Source organism: Coenobita brevimanus, chromosome 69 (assembly GCF_032717465.1).
Source record: "Coenobita brevimanus isolate Jiangsu-jjx chromosome 69, ASM3271746v2, whole genome shotgun sequence".
In the NCBI taxonomy this organism is placed as follows: domain Eukaryota; kingdom Metazoa; phylum Arthropoda; class Malacostraca; order Decapoda; family Coenobitidae; genus Coenobita; species Coenobita brevimanus.
The window spans coordinates 25312065-25336544 of record NC_137022.1 but is presented as its reverse complement, the minus strand read 5'-3'; the positions used below and the strand labels follow the sequence as shown (position 1 = coordinate 25336544).

Sequence of the window (24480 nt, the reverse complement as noted above, 5' to 3'; positions counted from 1 at the left end):
CACACAAACTCCTCAAATCCCAAAGGGAATAGAAAGATAGAAGGAACGAGGAGAGAGAGAAAGGACACGAAATCTGGAGGAAAAAGTGAAGGACGGACGGATGAGAGGGCAGGAGGGGGGAAGAGATAACAATGAGAGGGAAGGAAGGTGGAGGGAATAAGAGGGAAACAGGACGAAGGAAATGAAGAAAAGGAGAGAACAGAAACAAAAGGAAGAAAATAAGATAAACAAAAGGAAGAAGGAAGGATGAAAGGATGAAATATAAAACAAAAGGAAGAAGGAAGCAAGAAGGAAGAAAGGATGAATTATAAAGAAAAGGAAGAAGGAAGAAAGGAAGAATGATAAAACAAAAGGAAGAAGAAAGAAAGGGATGGAAAAGGGAAAGAAGGAAGTAGCACGCAAGGAAGAAAGATAAGAAGAGGCGTCTCGTCCTATATCGAGGTTATGTTAGGGTAAAGGTAATAAAGATACTCCCCCAATGTGTGTGAGGTGGGAGAGAGAGAGAGAGAGAGAGAGAGAGAGAGAGAGTGAAATCTATTTCTTTATACACACAAACACTAACAGATACATACTGATAGAAAGACAGACAAACAGACTGATAGATAGCTCGATTAAGAGCAAGAAAAAAAATATATGATATATGAAGGAATGAGAGAGTCAAAATCAAAGGGAAGCAGAGACATGAATAATATATGAATAAAAAAGACGGGAGGAGGGAGGGGGAGAGAAAGAGTGGAGGGAAGGAAGAAGAGGGGAGGGGAGAAGAGGGAGGAAGACATGAAAGAAGGAGGAAGGAAGGAAGGATGGAGGGGAAACGGAAGAGAGAGAGAGAGAGAGAGAGAGAGAGAGAGAGAGAGAGAGAGAGAGAGAGAGAGAGAGCGAGAGAGAGCGAGAGAGAAGGGGGGGTAAGTGAAGGTTTGCGTGAGTGAGTGTGTTTGTGAGGTAGGTCACGCACTCAACCAACCTACCACCATCACTACCACCACCACTGTCATCAATACTTTCACTACCACCACCACCACAATCATGAATACAACCACTACAACCACCACCACCACTATCATCAGTACCCTCACCACCACCACAACTATCATAATACTATCACTAACACCATCACTATCGCCGCTACCATCACCATCACCATCAATACCACAATCAGCATTACTATTATCATATGTTATCAATATTACCTTTACCGCAATGTTGCCTCTCTCTCTCTCTCTCTCTCTCTCTCTCTCTCTCTCTCTCTCTCTCTCTCTCTCTCTCTCATGTCCGCTCGCATTCTTCCTCGTAACGGCGGGGATGCAGCGCCCGTCTTGTTACGTACGCTCTATCCTTTACAATCAAACTCTAGGATACAAAAGTCACCTGTACTCAAATTTTTCATACACAACTGGCCAACTCAACATCTGTCTCCCTTCTCTCTTTTCCCCCTACCTACGACCTCCATACTTTTAAACGCAATATTTCTTCTTCTTTTTTACGGAGGACGCCAGTAAAGAAGTGTATGGATTTTTTTTACTGATCTGTTTTTCCTTCCTCTCTTTATCTTCTGGAAAAACAAAATCAAAAGTACTGGATCTTGTATTCTGGGTGTCTCTCGTTTTTCTTTGCAAGTTGTGGAAGTTCTCAGCCTTGAATTCTTTCTTTTCTTTCATTTAAAAAAAAATCACCAATTGAACTTTCCACAACCACCACCGCTACCAAAACTACCACTACCACCGCCAAATCACCCCTCCTCCTCACACCCACAACTACCACCACCACAAAAAACCATCATCATCTTCACTACTGCCACGATTACCACCACCACAACTTCCACCACTACCACCATCACCACCACAACCACAACAACCATCTCAACCTTCAAAACCACCACGATCACCACCATCAATTTCACCACCACCATCACCATAACCACTACCACAATCACCACCACCACAACAAGCACTACCATAACTCCTACCTCCACCTCCACTACCACAATCACCACCACCACAACGAGCACTACCATAACTCCTACCTCCACCACCATCACCATCACCACCACCACCACAACGAGCACTACCGTAACTCCTACCTCCACCTCCAATACCACAACCACCACCACACCGAGCCCTACCATAACTCCTACCTCCACCACAACAACCACAGTCTCAAGGCCACCACAATATCCAAACCACCCTCACCAAAACAAGTGATACATTTAGCTTTAAAAATAACAACTTTAATAACAATAATTTCTTTCCTGACTATCTTAATGACTGTAAATAACTCGGAACTGCCCGATAGCATGCCTGGTTATTGTCTCTCTCTCTCTCTCTCTCTCTCTCTCTCTCTCTCTCCTTTCTTCATTCCATCCCCCTCCTTTTCATTCTTTTTCTTTCTCATTATGGAAGATTTGTATTTCTCTGCCTTTCATTTACTCTCACTTTCACCATCAATTTTCTCTCATTTTCTCTGCGTCAACGAGAGAGAGAGAGAGAGAGAGAGAGAGAGAGATAAGAGGCTTTGTGATGAGGTCAATGATATTAGAGAGGAGAGGAGGGGGGAGTTTAGGGGAAGAGAGAGAGAGAGAGAGAGAGAGAGGCCAAAACTCCCCAAAACCACACCTACCAACTTCCACTCATTATCAAATTACATAAATGAGGAAAATAATAAGTGACGGAAAACAAGAGACGATAAAATAAAAGGTAAATATGATAACTGTAAATGTGTGGAAGTGACAGAGAAGTGAAGTGACGTGAAATGAAGTGAAAATAATGAGGTAGATGGAGTTAATATGAGTGGAGGATGAAGGAAGGTAGTGAGAAGAAGGGAAGATGAAACGATAGGAAAGGGTCGGGGAGGAAGTGAGAGGGGGGAAGTGACATGAGAAGTGAAGAGGGGAAGTGACAGTAGGGGATATGACAGGTGGCGAGAATGAAAGTGACGAAGAAAGTGAAAAATGGAAAGTGACAGGAGACAAAACGAAGACTGGAGCGAAAGGACATGAAGGACGCGACAGGGGAAGTGACAGGGAGGGAATGTGAAAGTTGGTGGGTAGAGAAGTGAAGGAAGTGACAGAGCAAATAACGGAAAGTGGCAGAAGGGGAATATGACAGGTGGGGAGAAAGGATATGAAGGCAGTGACAAGGGAAGTGAAAGAGGTGGGAAGTGGCAGAAAAAGAATGTTAAAGGTGAAAGTGACAAGGAAAGTGACAAACAGACTGAGGCATGAAGAAGGAAACTGAAGAGGGAAGTGACAATAGAAATGAACGAGGGGAAGTGACGTAGAAGGTAAATAATGACAGATGAGGAGGAAGTGGATAAGATTGAGAGAGAGAGAGAGAGAGAGAGAGAGAGAGAGAGAGAGAGAGAGAGAGAGAGGAAAAATGAGTGTGACTTTGGGGTCGAGGGTGAAATGAGGGGAGGGGAACTGAGAAAGTGTCAAAGGAATAAAAGTGTGTGACTGTGTGTGTGTGTGTGTGTGTGTGTGTGTGTGTGTGTGTGTGTGTGTGTGTGTGTGTGTGTGTGTGTGTGTGTGTGTGTGTGTGTGTGTGTGTGTGTGTGTGTGTGTGTGTGTGTGTGTGTGGAGGGGGTGCTGGAGTGGAGATGGGGGTACGGGGTGCTGTGATGGGGTAACAGTTATAATGAAGGTAAATTACACGCCGTTACTTGGTTATTTTATAGCTCGGTGGGGGACAGGGAGTGACAATCCTTCCTCCTCCCCCTCCTCTTCCCCTACCTATCCCCACCTCCTATCCCTCTTCCCTTCCTCTACCTACTCTCTCCCCTTTACCTCCTCCTCCCATCTCCCCCTCCTCTTTCCCTACCTACCCTCTACCTCCAGTCTCCCTTCCCTTCCCTCTCACACTCTTCCTTCTTCCCCTCGCTAATCCTCACCTTCTCAGTTTTCCTTTCTTCTTTCTCCTTGACTACCTTCCCCTCCCTTCTCTTCCCCCTCTACCATCCCTCTTTCCATTTTCTTCGACCCTCACATTCTCCTGTTCTTCCTTTCCTCCTCCTTCCTCCCCTCTGCCTCGTCCCCTACTTCTTTTTACATACCCCACCTCTCCTCCCTGACACCAATCTCATTTGTAATAATACTACTGTCTTGCTACGGTAGCCTGTTACTACTACTAATGTTGCTACTTTGCTTCTTTCTACTACTACTGCTGCTGCAACTACTACTACTACTAATAACATTAATAATATGCCAACATAATAATAATAGTTATACGGTACTATTATTAGCAACAACATTAGGTGTAATATCAACAATGATAATGATGATGGATGATAATAATAATAACTAGAGGGACACTCAGTGGAGCGCATCTCTCCGATAAGGGCAACGTATTTCCAAACCACTCTTCATAATGGGTTAGATTTTCTCACTGATTAGCGGGTCACAAAAAATGTTTTCCTGATCCAGAATCTGTAATACGATCCGGATCGGTCCCAAAAGTTAATCAATTGTTCCCTGGGACATGGGCTATTTACCCACCAAATTTTATCCAAATCTCTCTTTCAGTTTTTGAGTAATCCTGCTAACAGACAAACTAACAAACAAACAGGGGTGAAAACATACTTTCCTTGTCCAATAGTAATAATAATAATAATAATAATAATAAATAACAACAACAAATTCTATTAATTCCACTCCTGTCACAACTATCAAATAAAACAAAACCAGTCAATCAACCTAAACTCAAATCACAACCACACACACCCAAGACCAACAAAATCAGCGAGATATTCTAAGTGTTAACAGTGAATATCCGACCTTCAGCAAGCAAATTATGAGTCATTTGGGGGTAATTAGGAAAGAGATAATTACTCACAAGGAACGGCAATGTATTAATAATGAAAGTGTGTGCCGGGCAAGGATAATACTCAAGCATTCTCACAGACTACGGCAAGCAACCGTCCAATGTGCAATCTATCAATTGCCAGACACCATAATCCCGTGAGGGGTGACATTTTGTTTTGAGGTATTTGTTTTAGAGGGAGGGACACTGACCCTCGCCAACCCACTTGCTGACAAGTAGGGAACACGTATGGGTTGGTTATATGGTTACCATCCGGCGTTGTAAATGGTTTCCTGACTTACAGGAAACCATTAGACTTGTCACTCAATGTAAAGCCACCTGAAATGGAAAGAGGAGTAATAAAAAGTGACAGGAAAGATGGGAGAAACAAGAAGAGAGGAGGGCAGACACAGAAAATGAATGATAAAGAAGGAAGAAGCAGGCAGCACTACATTAAGTGAGTGGATAATGGTCACCACCACCTACCACTTCCCTACATTTACATTTAATTACAAGAGTGTCACACATGTTAGCACCATATTTACACTAATGACTCCTTTCTTGGACTAAATTTAAGCGAATTTGCATTTATTTTTCCCTATTTTCACTTAATCACACTAACACTAGTTTCTTCCACTTGAAACTATACCTATTTCTTAAGCCTAACTAATCCCTCTGCACTTCACCCTCTCCCATTTCTTTCCTTCTTCCCTCTACTAATTCATCCTCAGTCCTCTCATGCTTCTGATTTTCCTAATTTTACACCTCTCTCCCTAGTAATTCCTCCCGAGTCCTCTCGTCCTCTAGAGCAATCCTTCCCATATTTCTCTTCCTTCTCGACTATCCTTCACCAATTTTCTCTCTTTTGAACATACTGTACAGGTGTCTTTCCTAACCCTTCCTCTCTTTTCCCTAAACTGATCCTCTCTATCATGCATACCTTCTCTCCCCCTGACGAGTACTTCGTCTCTCCTTCCCATACTAATCCACTCAGTCATCCATACTTTCCCTTTCCACACCTATTTACTCTGGCTCGCTTTATTCATCTCTCCTTCAACAGGCAACCTACTGAGGGAACTCAACTTTAGGGTAAAGCTGAATTACATGGACCTACTCCGGGGTAAACCCAGAGTAGGGGGGGAGGAGAATCTACCCTACTTTGGGGTAAACCAAAAGAAGGCGGTCAGAACAACTGCCAGATCAGTTCCAGGTGGATCACAGTAGGAAAGGGGAGCGAGCAACCCAGAGGGTTTCCACCTCGCAGGTTCCACGGGGTTGGAGTCAAACTTTTCTCATCAGATACTCAGATCGACTCCTTCCACACAAGTGGACAATCGAGAACCCACTCCCAACTTACTGATCCCCAACACATGAACTTTCACCAACAGCAGCACCACCGAGCCATACCTGCCCCCTGCCACCTTGGTTTGGCACCCTGTTGACGGCCACTCCTCAGGCATATTTAACCTCTCCCTACTTCTCTTCAAGTCTCTTTCAGTCTACTTGATTTCTTTTTAAGCATCATTCAACTCCCAATTTCTCTTCAGCCATCTTTCTGCTCATTTCTCTTCAATTATCTTTCAGTTCTCCCTAATTCTTTTTCAAACATCTTTTAGCTCTACCTATTATTTTCAGACATCTTTCAGCTCTGCCTTTTTCAGGTATCTTTCAATCGACCCATTTCTCTTCAGGTACCTTTCAGTCCCACCTATTTCTCTTCAGCTCTACCTATTTCTTTACAGGTATCGTTCAGCTCTGCCTATTTCTCTTCAGGCGCTGTATATTTTACTTTAAAATACTGTATAGAGTGTCTTTCATTTACCGCATATCTATTTTTTCCGCGTGAATTACTTTACGTACACTATACAGTAGTGTTTGAACAGCACAATAATACTGCATCATATACTGTACCAAGACTACATCAGGAAGACTATCTGGGGTTCGTTTTCAATGTTTATTTAGGGTCGTTCTTTCAATGTTGTGATAGTTAAACATTACAATATAGGAGTTTTGTAGGGGTTGTACTGAAAAACGCATTACCGTAACCGACATGGTTTTGGCTGAATTATAACGGATAATCAGGACATTATTGTGCTCAAAGTCTAAATGAGCATCCTCTTACATATCTTACATAATGCAAGTCCTTATTCCAATTCAAGGTGAAGACAGACTAAGGTAATGTCAGTCTATCTAGCGAACGGGCTGGGATAATTCTGTCTGTCAGTCTCTCTATCGATCTATCTACCTTCCTATATTCAGACGCCTGAATCCTTGAAGGGGTGGCCACAGTCTGGTTCGATGGGCTCATACGAAGCAATGCTAGTTCCTCTTAGTAGCAACAATATTAATAATAATAATAGTAATAATAATAATAGTAATAATAATAATAATCATCATCATCATAATAATAATAATGATGATGATGATGATGAACTGCAAATCTGAGGGAAGGTGGCAGCAGTGGAAAAAAAAAACGCAAAAATAGGAGAAATGTGCGTGGTAGATGATAGGAATAATGAGAGAGAGAGAGAGAGAGAGAGAGAGAGAGAGAGAGAGAGAGAGAGAGAGAGAGAATGAGGAATAAAAAGTGAAGCAAATCAATATACAGGATAATGAAAAAAATACGAGGGAGGGAGGGAAGGCAATAGAGGGAAGGAAGGAAGGAAGGAGGGAGGGAGGGAGGGACGGCAACAGAAGGAAGGAAGGAAGGAAGGAAGGGAGGGATGGATGGAGGGAGAGAGGGAGAAGAGAAAGAACGGAGGAAGATAAGAATGCTAAAATGATGTGAGGATGAAGGAACAAGTTAGATAATGGCTAAAAATAATAGAAGAGAGAGAGAAAAGGAGAAATAACAGTGATGGATGATGAAAATGGGGGGAAGGGAAGAAGAAAAGAGAACTGAGAAATTAGGGAGAATGAAGGAACAATGAACATGATAATGGGTAAAAAAAAAAAAAAAAAAAAAAAAAGGAGGTTGAGAGAGAGAGAGAGAGAGAGAGAGAGAGAGAGAGAGAGAGAGGAGGAAAACAGGATAACGATTAAATATAGGTGACAGGAAGAGAGGGAAGGAGGGGTGGGAAGAAAAATTGCAGGGGGCAGGAAGAAAGAGTAAAGGGAGGGATGAAAGGCAGGAAGGCGGAAAGACGGATGACACGACATTCAATTATCCCTACTTATTCCACCGTTTTCCCTCAAGATTGCCCCCTTTCAACCACACACGCCTCACCACCCGACTCCCACACCCATCCACATTGACCAGACAGAGTACGATCCCCTAAACAGACGTGAAAATAGTAAAAATAGTTCAAAATACTTCTCACCCTATTCTAGCGACATCCTGTAACTTTCCGCCTCCACATAAATGACATTATCCTTCTTACTCGACATTTTCCCGCTAATCACCAATATTCCAACATATAAGCCTAACTAAACAATTCCCCCACCTATTCACCCTAACCGGAAGGAGCAACGCCGATTAATAAGCATGAAAATGGTAAAAATTATTCGAAAAAGTCTGCTCCCCTCTCCATGGTGGCTTCCAGCAACTCCCTGGCACCACACGCAAGCCGACTCTCACTTGTCAAATATTTTCCGCCCAGTCCTTCAAAACCCAGAGGGGACTTGGGAATTATTAACCCGGCTAAACTAGGGCGAGGATTTTCTTCTTTTCTTATGAAATTTATTCCAAACGCGTGGATTTGTAAAGTAACATGGTTGTGGGACGAGGGCGTAAAAGCTGCAGTTAAGAGAATTCATATTACCCGGAATTTGGTATTACAATCTACTTTTACATCTAGTGGAGTTGGCAAGTAGGCAGGGAGGAGTACAGTAATATTAAGGGAAAGCTATTTTAAATCAGGAATTCTTAACGTCTAGTGGTTGAGTGATTCAGGGAACCAGTCGCAGTGACCTTTCCTTCTGCATATGGGTTCCAGACCAGGTGACTGAAGGATTTTCACATAAGTCCCTAAAACCAGTAATTTATTATAAAACTCTCGCACCTGAAGGTCATTTTGTATATTATTGTGACTTAGATGAGGCAATATCAGTCACTTAATTAAGCAATGATCCAGCGAAGGTAGAAAAGTACAAATTTCCTGGAGAACAGTATCCTCAAATGATCACTAATTTCTCTGTCCTACCACCCCATTCTCACATACCATCCCTCATACACTGGGTGGTCCATATATAGCACTCCATTATACACTGATAGGGGATTTCTTGCGTATTTCGGGGACGGCTCAAGCGGCTTTGTCAATCCTGTATTATTTATTCATTTCTTACCACTGCCACACCTATGCCCACACCAGCACATTCAATCTTCCATGCAACACTAATCGAGCGCTATTTAATAATCATCCAATAATTCACAACTCGTTCTCTGCCTCCCTCTCCTTCCAACAATATTTCCAGTCGATCTAAATCCATTTGTACCCTCCTCAAAACACACACACACACACACATTCTCTCTCTCTCTCTCTGTAAATAAACAAACGCGATGTTGATGTAATTATATTTCTATTTATAGCCCCTTCTGTTATGCAATGTTATTATATACGGTTAGAGAGAGAGAGAGAGAGAGAGAGAGAGAGAATTACAACGAAATCAAAACCGCATAAAACAACGAAGGGGAAACGGAAGAGAAGCGAAAGAAAGAGCAAAGTAGGTAGGAAAAATGATGATGATGATGATAAGGAGGAGGAGGAGGAAGAGCAAGAAGAGGAGGAGGAGGAGCAAGATGGATGAGGGGAGGGAAAGGAGGAGGAGAAGTATGAGGAAGAGGAAGAATTAAAGGATGAAGAAGTGGAGTACAAGGTAAGGGTTCCTGAATTATGGATGATATCGATTGTCTCACATTCTCTCTCTCTCTCTCTCTCTCTCTCTCTCTCTCTCTCTCTCTCTCTCTCTCTCTCTCTCTCTCTCTCTCTCTCTCTCTCTCCTGCATGTCACGTATTAAATTTTCATAAACATCATTATAATTATCAGTATTATTATCATTATTATCATCATCATCATTACTACTATTATTATTACTGTTCTTGTTAATGTTCTTTTTCTCAGCCATAAAAGTATTCTTAAATGTCCCCCTCTTACACAAGTCTCTCTCTCTCTCTCTCTCTCTCTCTCTCCACACACAACTCTTTCTATACATACTCTCTCTTCGATCACATGCTAACTTCAAATATATCCTTATAAAATACTTCAGTGGCTATTTCTTTTCTGGTTCTGTTATTCTTGATATTCAACGGCTGATTCTAAGTTCATTTACAGGAGAGAGAGAGAGAGAGAGAGAGAGAGTCGTAGTACGATATACACAATTATTATTATAACTACACTCGTGCAAACTATCACATCAACATACCCACAAAGCAATTACTTTTATTATCCTCCTACACACACATACACACACTATCTCATTAACATACCCTAAACCATCAGCTGCACACACACACACACACACACACACACACACACACAAGGAGAATAATTAAGTATCTGACCTTGACCTTTCATCTTTTATCTAACAAACGACTGAGGTCATCACTCTCCCCTTCCCGTTCCTCCGTCTCTTATACGTGTCTTCCTCTTCAGTTATTCCGTCGCTTTGTGCTTTTCTCCACTCTCTCTCTCTCTCTCTCTCTCTCTCTCTCTCCACTGACACACTACTTTCCCTCCCTCCCTCCTACCCTCTCACCGTCAGTTTCCGCCCCCCCCCTCCTCAAAATTATTACCTTCCCTCCCTTCCTCATTCATTCTCTCCATCACTCCCTTCCTCCCTACAACCCTTCCCTCTCACCTTCAGTCTCTCCTTCCCCACGTACCTCACTCCCCCCTCCCCCTCTCATAGCTCAAGCATCCAGGTCAGGGCCATACGAACTATCCCCACCCCCCACCCCCTTCCTGGACATGCCCCCATACCATCAATAATCTCAAGTTCAATGTCCACGTTACTCTACCCCCCCATCCCCCTACCCTCTCTCTACTCCCCCCCCCTTCACCTCTCTCTCTCATAGCTCTGTGGCACAAAACAGACAATGCTACGGCTCTACATCTTTTCCTCAGCACCTCAGCGTGACTAGTACCATAATTCAATCTCTTGCTAGAACTGAACATTCAAGAGGGAAAGATGGCATTTTAGGTTAAGTTAGAGTGCGGTTAAAGGGTATGGTATATAGTAATTGTCTAGATCTATCTTAATTTTTATCATCTATTTATGTATATACAAGTATTGCATATAAATACTGTACCTACATCTAGTAACCCACTTTTCAACATGTCCACCTCCCTATCTATCTAAATGTTTGTTACTTATACACACACAGACACACTTTTTCCTCTATTTCTTATGTGTACCAGTGTGGATAGTGTTGTGTACGTATGTATATAATGTATGTATTTGTGTGTATGCAAGAGCGTATGTATTCAGCTGGTTCACTGTCCTCGGAAAAATACTCCAGATTCCGTTTACTATAGCTCTCTCTCTCTCTCTCTCTCTCCTATGACCTTTCTCTTCCCCTATACTTCTAATCAATTATTCACCCGCAGACGACGACTAAAGGATTACTGTGTTTAGAATCCATAATACATTTTTTATCGTCACCATTATCCAACCCTCTCCCCTAAGCCGACTAAAATATTAAGCTAAAAATAAAATAAATAAATGAGTGAAAGTAAATAAAACAATATACCTCAATAAAGCAAATTAAAGTGAACGAAACCAAATTAAACTGAACAAAAATAAGTGAATTAAACTGTAACTGATAACTAAAGGTAAATAAATGAATGAAACTAAATAAGACTGAAAATAAACGAATGAAACCAAGTAAAACAAATAAAAATAAATGATACAGATAAATGAAACTAAATAAAACTAAATGAAAATAAATGAAACTGAATAAAACTAATAAATATAAATGTGATATAGATGAATGAAACAAAATAAAACAGAATGAAAATAAATGAAGGAAACTAAACAAAACTGAATGAAAATAAACGAATGAAACTAAATAAAACTGAATAAAAATAAATGACACACTATATAACTAATAAATCAAGATACATAAATGATTGACATTATATATAAAACTGGGTACAAAGTGAACGAAACTAAATGAAACACTATATTCAATTAAATCGAATGCAACTAAATAAACCTGAACAAAATAAAGTAAATGGAAGTGAATTATACCCAATTAAACCGAATACAAATAAGCTTAAAAATTGTGCTGTGTTAAAGGATAATTTGCAACCTCTTCCTTACGAGAACCTGAACAAGACTGCTGGGTGAAGAGAGAGAGAGAGAGAGAGAGAGAGAGAGAGAGAGAGAGAGAGTCCTAGGGCTGAAAGGGTGATGTTACTTGTTTTGAACTGCTGTTAAAAAGTGAAAATCGATAATTATGTTTGAGCGGTGCATTTTTTTTTATTCCCCCTTGCGTGGTAGGATAAGCGGCACTGGGTCCTCTCTCTCTCTCTCTCTCTCTTCTCTCTCTCTCTCTGGATCTATATGCAGTGAGGTGAATTAGCATTAATACTTCAGGCCGTCCTTGCCGTCGAAGGTTGGGTAGAGGGTTGTGTGTGTGTGTGTGTGTGTGTGTGTGTGTGTGTGTGTGTGTGTGTGTGTGTGTGTGTGTGTGTGTGTGTGTGTGTGTGTGTGTGTGTGTGTGTGTGTGTGTCCATATTACATCAACGGCACGTCCTCGGAGGGAGTAACAGCCAGAATTACCCCTTCCCTATGCTGACGAAGTACGAATGAAGAAGAGATAAGCAAGTGAAAATTGTTGTTGTTGCTCTACCTCTGACTGTCTGGCCGAGGAGATCCATCGACCACAAGCAAGCAGCCACTTTCCTGTGGCAGAAAACGCCTTGCCAGGGTGGGAACAGGGTTCTTCCCCATGGCGAGGTGCAGGGAAAATGGAGGAGGCACAGCACCCGTGAGGATGAACTGTGTATAGGAGATATGAATGAGTAATAGCCTCAGCCCGGATTTTGACTACTTCGTAAACGTGGCTGAGTTCCCCGCCTGGGAGTGTTGTGCAAGGCCATCTACCACGTGACTCCCATGGTAATACCTCCCGGGACGATAGTAACCATCCACCTACTTCCTGTTGGTGGGCTAACGAGTGCTACACCTTGCCCAAGGGTGACCCGGGACTATGCAGGGCAGGGGCGTCCATCTTCCCTGAGCCGGACACATGATCCAGCCGCATACCCAGACATGAAAGTCAAAGTGTTGTAAATGCCATATTTGTGCGTGTAAGAAGCTGTATAAATTATCTGCCATAACTGTGTGTGTCAGAGTTTGTATAAATTACGTCAATAGTAAAATAGGCAAAATGATAACACATACAAGCACACGAAAGGACATACAACCAGCACTTCTAAAATGTTCGCCACGGCTGGGGTTCGAACCCTATCCGCGGGGCTCACACAACATAATACTATAGCCATCACGCCATACAGGCACAAATAAAAGAAACGATAAACTAAAATGCATCGTAGGTTCACAAAAATCATCAAGAGAGAGAGAGAGAGAGAGAGACCTTGGAATGAAGTAAATGAGATATTGAATCATTTCCAGACACCGCCATTATACACACGCAACGCTGGTTAATCTGACACTGGCCACACTCGCTGGAATGAACCGATACATGATTATATAACTATTGGCAGTTAATTTTATGATGGTTCTCTCTCTCTCTCTCTCTTCTATTTCTTGTCTTTCTCCTTTTGATCCTCGGCTTTTCCTTCCTCTCTCTAAGTGAAATATGGGTTGTTGTTCCCGTAGATTTTATCCATCATTTTCTTTCCGCTTTACAGTAGACTGATAGACAAAGATACTGTAGATTGATTCGGAAAGAGCTAAACAAACAGAAAAAGGCATATACAGAAAGGACATCTATCTCTGTCACACACACACACACACACACACACACACACACACAATTCTGTCTTTAACCCCTTCAGTCCGGTAGCGTATTTTTCATATCTTTCATACGATTTCATTCAACTTAGATTTTTCGAAATGGAGAGATTACATATATTCGTTCACTTCTTCAATAATTACAGGTTTATTCTAAGCTTATTAATATTGTCTGAAGGTAGCGAGAAGGAATACAAAATGACGGATTACGAAGAGAGAGAGAGAGAGAGAGAGAGAGAGAAATACCGTCTCTCAAACCCAAGCTGCATCGTAATAAAGAGCTATCGTGTATAAGAGTAATATTGTTGTAACGTAGTCTGTTGTACCGTGGCCTTGAGACGGCACCTGGCCTATCGACACTTTGAGGCCTGCTGGTGTGTTGTATAGATCCGTGGTGTCGATAGTGTGTGTGTGTGTGTGTGTGTGTGTGTGTGTGTGTGTGTGTGAGAGAGAGAGAGAGAGAGAGAGAGAGAGAGAGAGAGAGAGAGAGAGAGAGAGAGAGAGAGAGAGAGAGAGAGAGAGAGATAGGGGGTGAGGGAGACTTAATTGGTCATAGTAATTTACCTACGTCTTATTATTAAGCTAATTATAGAAACCTACTGAGAGAGAGAGAGAGAGAGAGAGAGAGAGAGAGAGAGAGAGAGAGAGAGAGAGAGAAATACTAATTACTATTTTTATTTTTTCATCCTTTCAATCTCCAGACAATTACACACACACACACACACACACACAAGCAACCTCATATGACCTCCCTTAAGCACTGTCCTAACCTTGCCTAATTATACACGAGAAGGTTAGCATGAAGAAGAGCCCAGAGATAAGGAAAAATATCAGTTAAGCAAAGATATAAACCATTAGGTGAGAGAGAGAGAGAGAGAGAGAGTTCCTAAATCAACAAACTCTAATGCCAGTCACCTTCAAGTATGCATTTGACAAGACGGGTGTGTTCAGTCTCTCTCTCTCTCCTTTTTTTTTCTCTCTCTCTTCAATATATCAGGAGAAGGTATTAGGGAGCTTCCTTAACCGACGAGAATATGGATCTTTAACATTTACAGAATAAATAATAAGTTAAAATTCACAGGTAATCTACTGCGGTAATTCTCGTGCCTAACACCATGGATAAACTGAAGTGCGTGTCGACCTGGAGGGTATGCAAGTGGCTGGTCGATAATGCTTTTCTTTCGTCCTTTTCTGCTTTCTTACACTCGTTGTTTTCTTTTTTTACTCTCTCTCTCTCTCTCTCTCCCCCTGTAATTTTGTGTGTGTGTGTGTGTGTGTGTGTGTGTGTGTGTGTGTGTGTGTGTGTGACTTTCTATGTATGTACTCTTTTTAACACTTTCTCTCTCTCTCTCTCTCTCTCTCTCTCTCTCCCTGTACTTTCTTTTTGAGTGTGTGTGTGTGTGTGTGTGTGTGTGTGTGTGTGTGTGTGTGTGTGTGACTTTCTATATATGTACTTTTTTAACTCTCTCTCTCTCTCTCTCTCTCTCTCTCTCTCTCTCTCTCGGTAAAAGTCAACCTCTCATTCCTGCCACTCACACTCACACGATAACCCACTCATTTCACCATATCACTCACGCCACGCCAAGGTTCACAGCAAGGCACACCAAGACTCCCTAACATCTCTTCCTAAGCGATTTATTTTGTTTTTTATACCTTACTGATCTGTGTTATATAAATCCACTCAATATCGGCATACTCTGCTTATATAACGTACACAAGGATATTAACTACCCTTACACAAAAATAAATCGTTCAGGAAGAGGTGTTAGGGAGCTTTCTTACCCTTGCATCTCTTCCTTAGCGATTTATTTTTGGATATGGGAGGTTAATACCCTTTTGTGTGTTATCTAAAGTATGGTGATGTTGGATTTGTGTAACACGGTGGAGGGCAGTAGGGAGTAACAAGCAAAATAAATCACTTACGAAAAGATGTTAGAGAACTTCCTTACGCGACACGAGGACTGGACCCAAAACAGAATTCCAAAAGTTTGAGCCGTATTCTAAATGGCTTCAAATTTCGTAACGCTTCTTCCTTAGCGATTTATTTATTTATTTATTTTTGCAATATGACGGCTATACTCTTATACGGTATTCATTCCGCAATATTACGGCTATTCTTTCACACATTATTTACTTCGTTTTATTATCGCTGTGTGAAGTAAATCGCTAGAGAGGTGCTGTTACGTCACCAAACCCACCCTAAAGATTTCCGTGCGTGTTTTGTGCATGTATTTAGGGTGAGATATATGACACCCTGGTACACGTAACACTTTCCCCTAACACCTCTTCATTAGCGACTCATTCTTTATATTACATCTCTTTATCTTCTTGGAGGTCACGTGATACAAGCCACGTTAAACAATGTAAATAATGTATAAGGCAATGCGTAGGTGTAATATGCACTGGGGACTGCCTAGCGTCTCTTAGTGGAGAGAGAGAGAGAGAGAGAGAGAGAGAGAGAGAGAGAGAGAGAGAGATGTTAAAATATAATACCCAAAATAAATCGCTAGTGAACAAGTGCAACGAAGCCTATGACACCTAAAATACAGATACCAGTATCTCCAGAGTTTTTAAAAGTTCCCGCGTAGAAGCCCGTAGTGATGTGGGTGAGCGTTTTCTGTGTTGTTAGGGCGAGAGTTATGACATGGCGGCAAGCGTGTTTATATTCTTTTTCTTTCATTTTATGCTTCTCGTGCGTGACCAATTGCCTTTCATGGACGATGGGCGAGGCATTATAGATCCATTTGTTAATATTTTACACAACTCCATGGGCTGACTCACCGCTTTGGAAGATGGCGGGGCACTATTCCTTATACACCAACTTGATGTAGATTTTCGTCCTTTCGCAGCTTATTTCACGTAGCTCATCGACAGAACACAATACTACGGATGTACGTCCTTGTCACAGCACTTCTGCGTGACTAACATCATAATTCAAGTGTTAATCTATTGTTACAACACATCATTCAAGACAGATGTCAGTTTTAGGCCAAGTTAGAGTAAAAGCGACATAACAAAAGAATTACCGCTTCCATTTTTCTATTGTATCCCGAAATGCATGATTATTTTTTATTATTTTTCGCCCAAATTTGAGTGATACTACTGTTTACTATTTTCCATCGCCACTCACAGAACTAAAATAACAACACAACATCCACTTGTATGAACTGACTCAAAATAACACGACGTCCACTTGGATTTACTTGATTCAAAATAACACGACGTCAGCTTGGTTTTACTTGATCCACAATAACACGACGTCAACTTGCATTAACTGCCTCAAAATAACGCGACGTCAACTTGCATTTACTTGATGCAAAATAACGTCAACTTGGATTTACCTGATCCAAAATAACACGACGTCAACTTTCATTTACTTGATGCGAAATAACACGACGTCAACTTGCATTAATTGACTCAAAATAACACGACGTCAACTTGAATTTACGTGACGCAAAATAACACGACGTCAACTTGCATTTAAATGACCCAAAATTATAAGACACACAGAGGCTCTTATCGTCAGTTAAGGAAGCTCCCTAACACCTCTTCTTTACCGATTTATTTTTGAATACGGCTGGCTAATAGATCTGTGTGTTATTTATGTAGAGTATGGTGATATTAAAATGACGAAGACCGTAAGGTGTAGTAAGCAATAACTCGCTAAGGAAAAGGTGTTAGGGAGATTCCTTAACTGACGAGAATAAGGGCCTGAGTATAGAAAGGTCCATATGCTCGTCGGGTAAGAAGGATCCCTAACACCTCTCCCTAGGTTATTTATTTTGCTGATTACACCTTACTATCCTCCTCTGTGTCACTTAAACCATTCTAAAGTCACCATACTCTGCATAAATAACGTACAAAAGGCTATTAGCAGGCCATATCCAAATGTAAATCGCTAAGGATGAGGTGTTAGTAAGCTCCCTAATCGCACCAGAGTACCGTCCAAAGAAACATGACAAACAGTGATCACGCAAGCTGAAATGAGCCCTAAAATCCTATTACTTTTTTCTCGTTATCTCCAGATGGTTTTACTCAGTGTGGGAGAAGAGTGAAGGGGTTGATGAAGGAAATATCTAACCTCTGTATTTCAGTCTCTCCTAAGCTGTATAAAATAGTAGAAAGTTAGCAGACCAGTAAAAAAAAAAAAAAAAAAAAAAAAAAAAAAAGTCATTGTTGTGATGCAGTTAAAATGGCGATGATAATGACGCCTGGGATCCGTGTCGTTCGTATGATTAACAGTTTTTATTAGGATGATGGTATTTATATTTTATTCTTGCTACTACCAGACGATTTTACGCAGTTCGTGTGAGGTTATTCGAACAAGAGGGGTTTGATACAGCCTTCATCAACCACTTCACTGCCAGAAGCGTACGGGAAGGCACTGCACCGGGGGAGGGGAGGATGGAAGGTTTGTCTTGAAAATACTCAAAGTTGCCCTGATCTCTAATGTCCTAATAAGCCCCAATGTATGAAATAACACAACTGCTAAAACTAACATACAGTAGAACATCCCGAGACTGTATACTGAGAAATCATAATATTATTGAAAAAAAAAAAAAAGGAAAAAAGACTGAATTTCCATGTAAACTATAAAATAACGTACTTCATCCGGAAAAAAGTCAAAATAATAATGCACAATTCTACTTTAAAATGTCATCCAAATTTCATACATATAAACGAGCATGCTATTTCAAACATTCAAAAGAAATACCTTAACTCACTGTGCCTGCGTTTTCACTCTGCATGCACCGATATATTGTTAAATTAAATCAATATACCACCACACGTTAAAAATACTCTTTTAATATTGCGAGGATTCGAACAGCATTAACTATAAATCCCTTTAGAGGTACATGAATCAGTATCCCATATGATGAAAATGCAATGAAAGATCAGATTTTGCCCCCCCCTCCCCCAAACTCGAAGCGTCTCCAGGAAAAAAAAAAACACACACACACACACACATACACAGCTAAGATTTCTGCCGAGGTCTGAAGGCTAACCGAACCTACTCATAAGAAATAAAAAAAGAAAAAGTCAAAGGGATAAAGGAAAAAGAAAAGAAAGGGAAGACGTAAGCAGTTGGTCACGTATCAGTCCTTCCGAGGTGTAGGGGTCAGAGGATGGGTAGGTGACGAAGGCAACATCCCTGGTGCCACTATACGACCGAAAAAACCTCCTGCCGCCCCTTGGGAATCCGAATCGATAAACACTGCTTATATCTGGATTCTGCTTCACCTCAACTCTTATACAGTCGCGCTAGGAAATGACATCACGAATTCCACTGATATTATAGATTTCGTGTCGCCACTGATTTTATGTGGCTTTCGTTACGTCATTGACATTATGTAGTGTATTTTGATTTTATGTGGCTTTCGTTACGTCATTGACATTATGTGCATTTATGTAATCGATTTTATATGCATTTCCTGGGATTTTTTATTTTATATGGATTTTGTGACATCACTGTTTTTATTATGGACTTCGTGACATCATTGATTTTATATGCATTTCGTGGCATTACTGATTTTATTATGGATTTCGTGACGTCAATGATTTTATTATGAATTTTGTGACGTCAATGATTTTATTGTGGATTTCGTGACGTCATTGATTTTATATGGATTTCGTGACGTCACTGATTTTATGGATTTCGTGATGTCATTGTTTTTAGTATGGATTTCGTGACATCACTTGATAGCGCATCTGTACATGTCAACTGGGGCTGGTAGGATGCTGGGAAAGAAAATATTTTACTGGTGATACACTGTGACAGAGGTAGGTGGGACATACACCATCCACTCACATGATGGAGTTCTACCTTCAGGTGACTACACAAACTGATATCTGTACCCCAGGAAGCTTGGGTCTAATGGGTTAAGACTCTGCAACCGAATGTGGCCTATAAAGATTAAATCCGAGTGATGGTTGAGTTTTATTGCAGACATATTGTAGTTTAGGGAAGAGCGACTGGTCCCTTGCTGTAAATGTATGGAACAGCCTAACCCCGTGCCCCTACTCTCCTAAAAATAATAATAATAATAATAAAATAAAATAATGGATGATGGGTGCATTGTTTCTTCCTCTTCTTCGTGATACTGGTGATGATACTGGTTCTATTAGCCTGATATGAGTTTCCTTTTTCCCTGCCCAGGATAACGGACGCGGATGACGACTACACGGTAACGGCGGACCAGCGGGCGGCCCTGATGGAGCTGGAGTCGTTAACGTGGAACTACCCGACACCCCAGACCCACAACACTGCAGCCACACCCAACGCCACAACGCCTGCCGCCACACACCACCTACACTACCACGACGACGACACCGATGACGATGACGACGAGTCTTATTGTGAGTTGATGTACTTTTCATAATCGTCTTGTCTTACGCGCGTCATTTCTTACGAGGGATTTCACTAGCCCTTATGTTTGCACCTATACAATAACGCTGAAATTATTCATATAAAATACAAATTTTGTCTGCAGTATCTTTCTATCTACCTATAAAGGTTTAGTTTATAGTCTAAAATACTAATACTGTACTTCTACTGTACTACTACTAATGATGATAATAATAATAATACAAATAATAATAATAATAATAATAATACAAATAATAATAATAATAATAATACAAATAATAATAATAATAATACAAATAATAATAATAATCCAGGGTGCAATTTCAAGTTATTAATGCCAACCAGGAGAAGGAGATAGCAAAACAGAAACTTCATAAATAGGTCACAGTGATTATCTAACGTAATAACCCTTCAGCAATCGTTAAACATGAATCTGTTTTAACTACTAACCCCTAATCTCACGGGGACTTGTATTTGTCCATGAATCTCGTGGCAGCCGAAAAGAAAAAATCAAATCGACACAGAACACAAGTGAAGCTAATATAAATAATCCAACACAAATGATGATGATAGGGACTTCCATCTGTTGAAAAAAAAATAATAATAATGATAATAATAATAATAACCTCGTTGTAGCCGAAATACAAATAATAATAATCATCATCATCATCATCATCATCATCCGGACCTCTTTTCCCACCCTAGGGCAGGGTGAGGAGTAGCAATAATAATAATAATAATAATAATAATAATAATAATAATAATGAATCGACACAGAAGACATGTGAAAATGGTATAAATGTAATAAAATAATCCCGCTGTAGCCGAAATAAAAATAATAATAAATCGACACAGACGAAAAGTAAAGGTGGTATAAATAATCTGATAAAATAGTTTCGTTGTATCAGAAGAGAAAATAAATCAATCAACACAGAAGACAAGTACAGTAAAGATAGCAAAAATCATCCAACCCATCTGATGACGCAACTCGGGAAATCTCGTTGTAGCCGAAATACAAATACAAACAGTAATAATAATAATAATAATAATAATAATAATAATAATATAATAACAATAACAACAATAATAATAACAATAATATAATAATAATAACAAAAATAATAATAATAATAACAATAATAGTGAATAGACACAGAAGGCAGATGAAAGTGGTATAAATGTAATGAAATAATCCCGTTGTAGCCGAAATGAAAATAAATAAATCGACACAAAACACAAATAAAGGCGGTATAAATAATCTAATAAAATAATCTCGTTGTAGCCGAGGAGAAAATAAATAAATCGACACAGGAGACACGCAAAGACAGCAAAAATCATCCAACCCATCTGATGACGCAACTCTGGGGAACGACTGGGGTACACGTGTATAAAGAAGGGTTGGGTTCATCTCTAACGTGACCTGAGCGGCAAAGGCAACCACGACACACGGCAATCTCCGCCAAAATTACACGCATTTCGTCTTCCGCCATCCAAACATCAAACCAAACGTGATGAGGGTCTTGTTTGTCTCTGCAGGAACTCGTGGCTGCCCCAGTTCTGACGTAACCTTCCATATCCGTGTCGCTAAAACAAACATATACCCACCATGAAAATTAAGTCACTACGCGTTAAATCTTTATTAGTCATCAGTTTTTGCTTTTGTGAGAAATTTCATACGTACTTCGTCTTCCAGATCAAACTATCTGACTGGAATTATGATACCCACCATGAAAATTGTCACTACGCTTTTCACCTCTACCAGTCATTACTACTTGCTCTGGAGTGAAATTTTCATGGCATTTCGTCTTCCCAATCAAGGCAGCAAACTATCCGATTAGAATCGTGATACCCATCATGAAAAATACGTCACTATGCTTTTCATCTCTATCAGTCATTACCATTTGCTTTGGGGGAAATTTTATCCGCAGTTCTTCTTCTCAGTCAAACCATTAAACCCTGCCCAACTAAAACTGTCCTACTCCCACTTCTGACGTAACCACACAGTATAAACAATGGAAAATAAGTAGCCTGTATTTTCCCGCCAACCATTCCTTAATTACTTCTTGAACAAACTACACACATTTCGTCTTCCTAATTCAAAACACCAAACCGTACATAATCAGTCCTGCTTGTTTTTGACGAAACTCGTGGCTGCCCTAGTTCTGACGTATGTAATATTTTAATGACTAAAGAGGAGGGTCGAGGAAACAGTCTTGCCCAGTTGACAGCCCGGCGTTTTCGCGCCTTTTATTGCTTGTAAACAAACAGGGATCCTTATTATAGGGGATACATGCATAAACTCTAATACATAAAATGTCACACTGCTTCCCCCTAAAAAAAAATGAGTATCTTGCGACTGCATGGATTATAGAGTACTGTATTAAGAAAGTTCCTTTATGACAGTTAAAAATAATACCTTATGCAAAAATTAATACTGTACCTTTACTTTTTTTTTAGTGACCGCTTACAAATCAAGTCTATTCACAGGCTTTATGATCCTACCATATCTGCTCTTTAAGGGAGTCTCGTCTTTTCCAGATAATTCATCCGAAGCAGCTTGTGTGAGCGGCAGCTTACTAGGCAAACTCCCATCCACTCCCATATCTGCCTCACTTGCATTGTTCATTGATTCATGATCAACACTGTCAGTATCTGGGTGTGGGTCACTGATAGTTATTTCGGCAGGTTCGCTACTGAGATCCGGAGAGTCATTGGCTTTGATCACGTGATCTATGTGAACCTTCTTCAGTATATCACCAACTCTCACAATTAGCGTCCTGCAACCGAGCACCTTTTCAACCACTCCACTGAGCCATTTTTCTGTACTGTCCCTCCGTGCAGCATTGTTTTTTACTCTTACTATATCTCCAGCTGAGAATGTTCTTTCACTCTTGTTGTTGTTCCCATCATGATAATACTTCTGTCTGATTTGCTTTTTAGCAACATTTTCGGCCAGGCTAGGTATGACCATACTCAGCCTTGTTCTCAGCTGTCTTTTAACCATTAACTCTGCAGGCGTACAATTGGTTGTGCTATGTGGGGTGGTTCGGTACTTCAGCAGGAACCTGGCTAGCCTGTGTTTGATGGTCTTGTGTTTACACCCTTCAATGACTTGTTTGAGCAAAGCTTCTTTAACCACACGCACAGTACGTTCAGCTGCCCCATTTGAAGATGGATGGTAAGAAGGTACCAGTACATGTTTGATGCCATTAAGTTTTGTAAAATTTTTGAATTCAGCTGACTGGAACGGTGGGCCATTGTCTGATACTAGCATTTCAGGTAGCCCATGCTCTGCAAAAATAAGTCTGAGTTCATCCATGGTGCTCTGCGCTGTGGTACTGTGCATGGGTTTTACATCAATCCACTTTGAGTAGCTGTCCACTAATACCAAAAATTTGTCACTACCCTTTTCACAAAAATCCAAATGTACACGCTGAAACGGGCGTGCAGGCCAACCCCAGGGGTTGAGAGGAGCTTTAGGGGGCAAGTTTCGTGCCTTTTGACACACTGAACATTGCCTAACAACTTGTTCAATGGCCTCATCCATCTTTGGCCACCAAATGAAACTCCTTCCCAGAGCCTTCATGGAACAGACACCTGGATGTTCAGCATGAAGTTCTTTCAACATGAAAGTCTGGTAGGTTTTAGGTATTATAACTCTCAAACCCCATAAGAGGCACCCTTGCTGAACAGATAACTCTAACTGTCTAGAATAATATGGTTTGAGTTCATCAGTCACTTCCCTTTCATTACACCATCCAAACTGGGTATACCGTATAACTTGTGCCAGAATTTTGTCCTTCTTTGTAGCTTCAGCAATTAAGTTTGCTGTTATAGGGAATTCATCATCAACTAACATTACAGCATATATTTCTGACTCATCACTAGTTTCTTTAGTATCTCCAACCTCTGCACATGGCAACCTAGACAAAGCATCGGCATTTGAGTGTTCCTTTGAACATCTAAATTCTAATTCATAGTCATAACCTGTTAATAGTATAGCCCATCTTTGCATTCTTGCAGCAGCTAGGGCTGGAACTTGTGATTTTGGTCCAAGGATGGAAAGTAAAGGTTTGTGATCAGTCACAAGAGTGAATCTTCGTCCATAGAGATATTGATTAAATTTTTTAACACCAAACACAATTGACAGAGCCTCCTTTTCAATCTGAGAATAATTTTTCTCACTCTTTGTTAGACGTCTGGAAGCAAATGCAACTGGACGTTCCGATCCATCATCCATAATGTGACTGATCACAGCACCTAAACCTATGCTAGAGGCATCACATGCAAGTTTCAGAGTCTTTTCATTGTCATAGTGCACCAATAATTTTGCACTTGTGAGTTTCTTTTTGCACTCTTCAAATGATTTCTGTGTGGTAGCTGACCAATGCCATCTAATG

The 24480-nt window shown here is 40.6% G+C and overlaps 1 protein-coding gene across 1 annotated transcript in view; it reads left to right on the top strand.

Annotated features, from left to right (window-relative positions):
• LOC145406157 (uncharacterized) overlaps nt 1–24480 on the top strand; it is a 43362-nt gene that overhangs the window by 5607 nt on the left and 13275 nt on the right. Inside the window, exon 2 of the mRNA XM_080277353.1 lies at nt 19871–20070. Coding sequence (XP_080133479.1) covers nt 19871–20070 — 200 coding nt within the window. The remainder of the gene's footprint in view (nt 1–19870; nt 20071–24480) is intronic.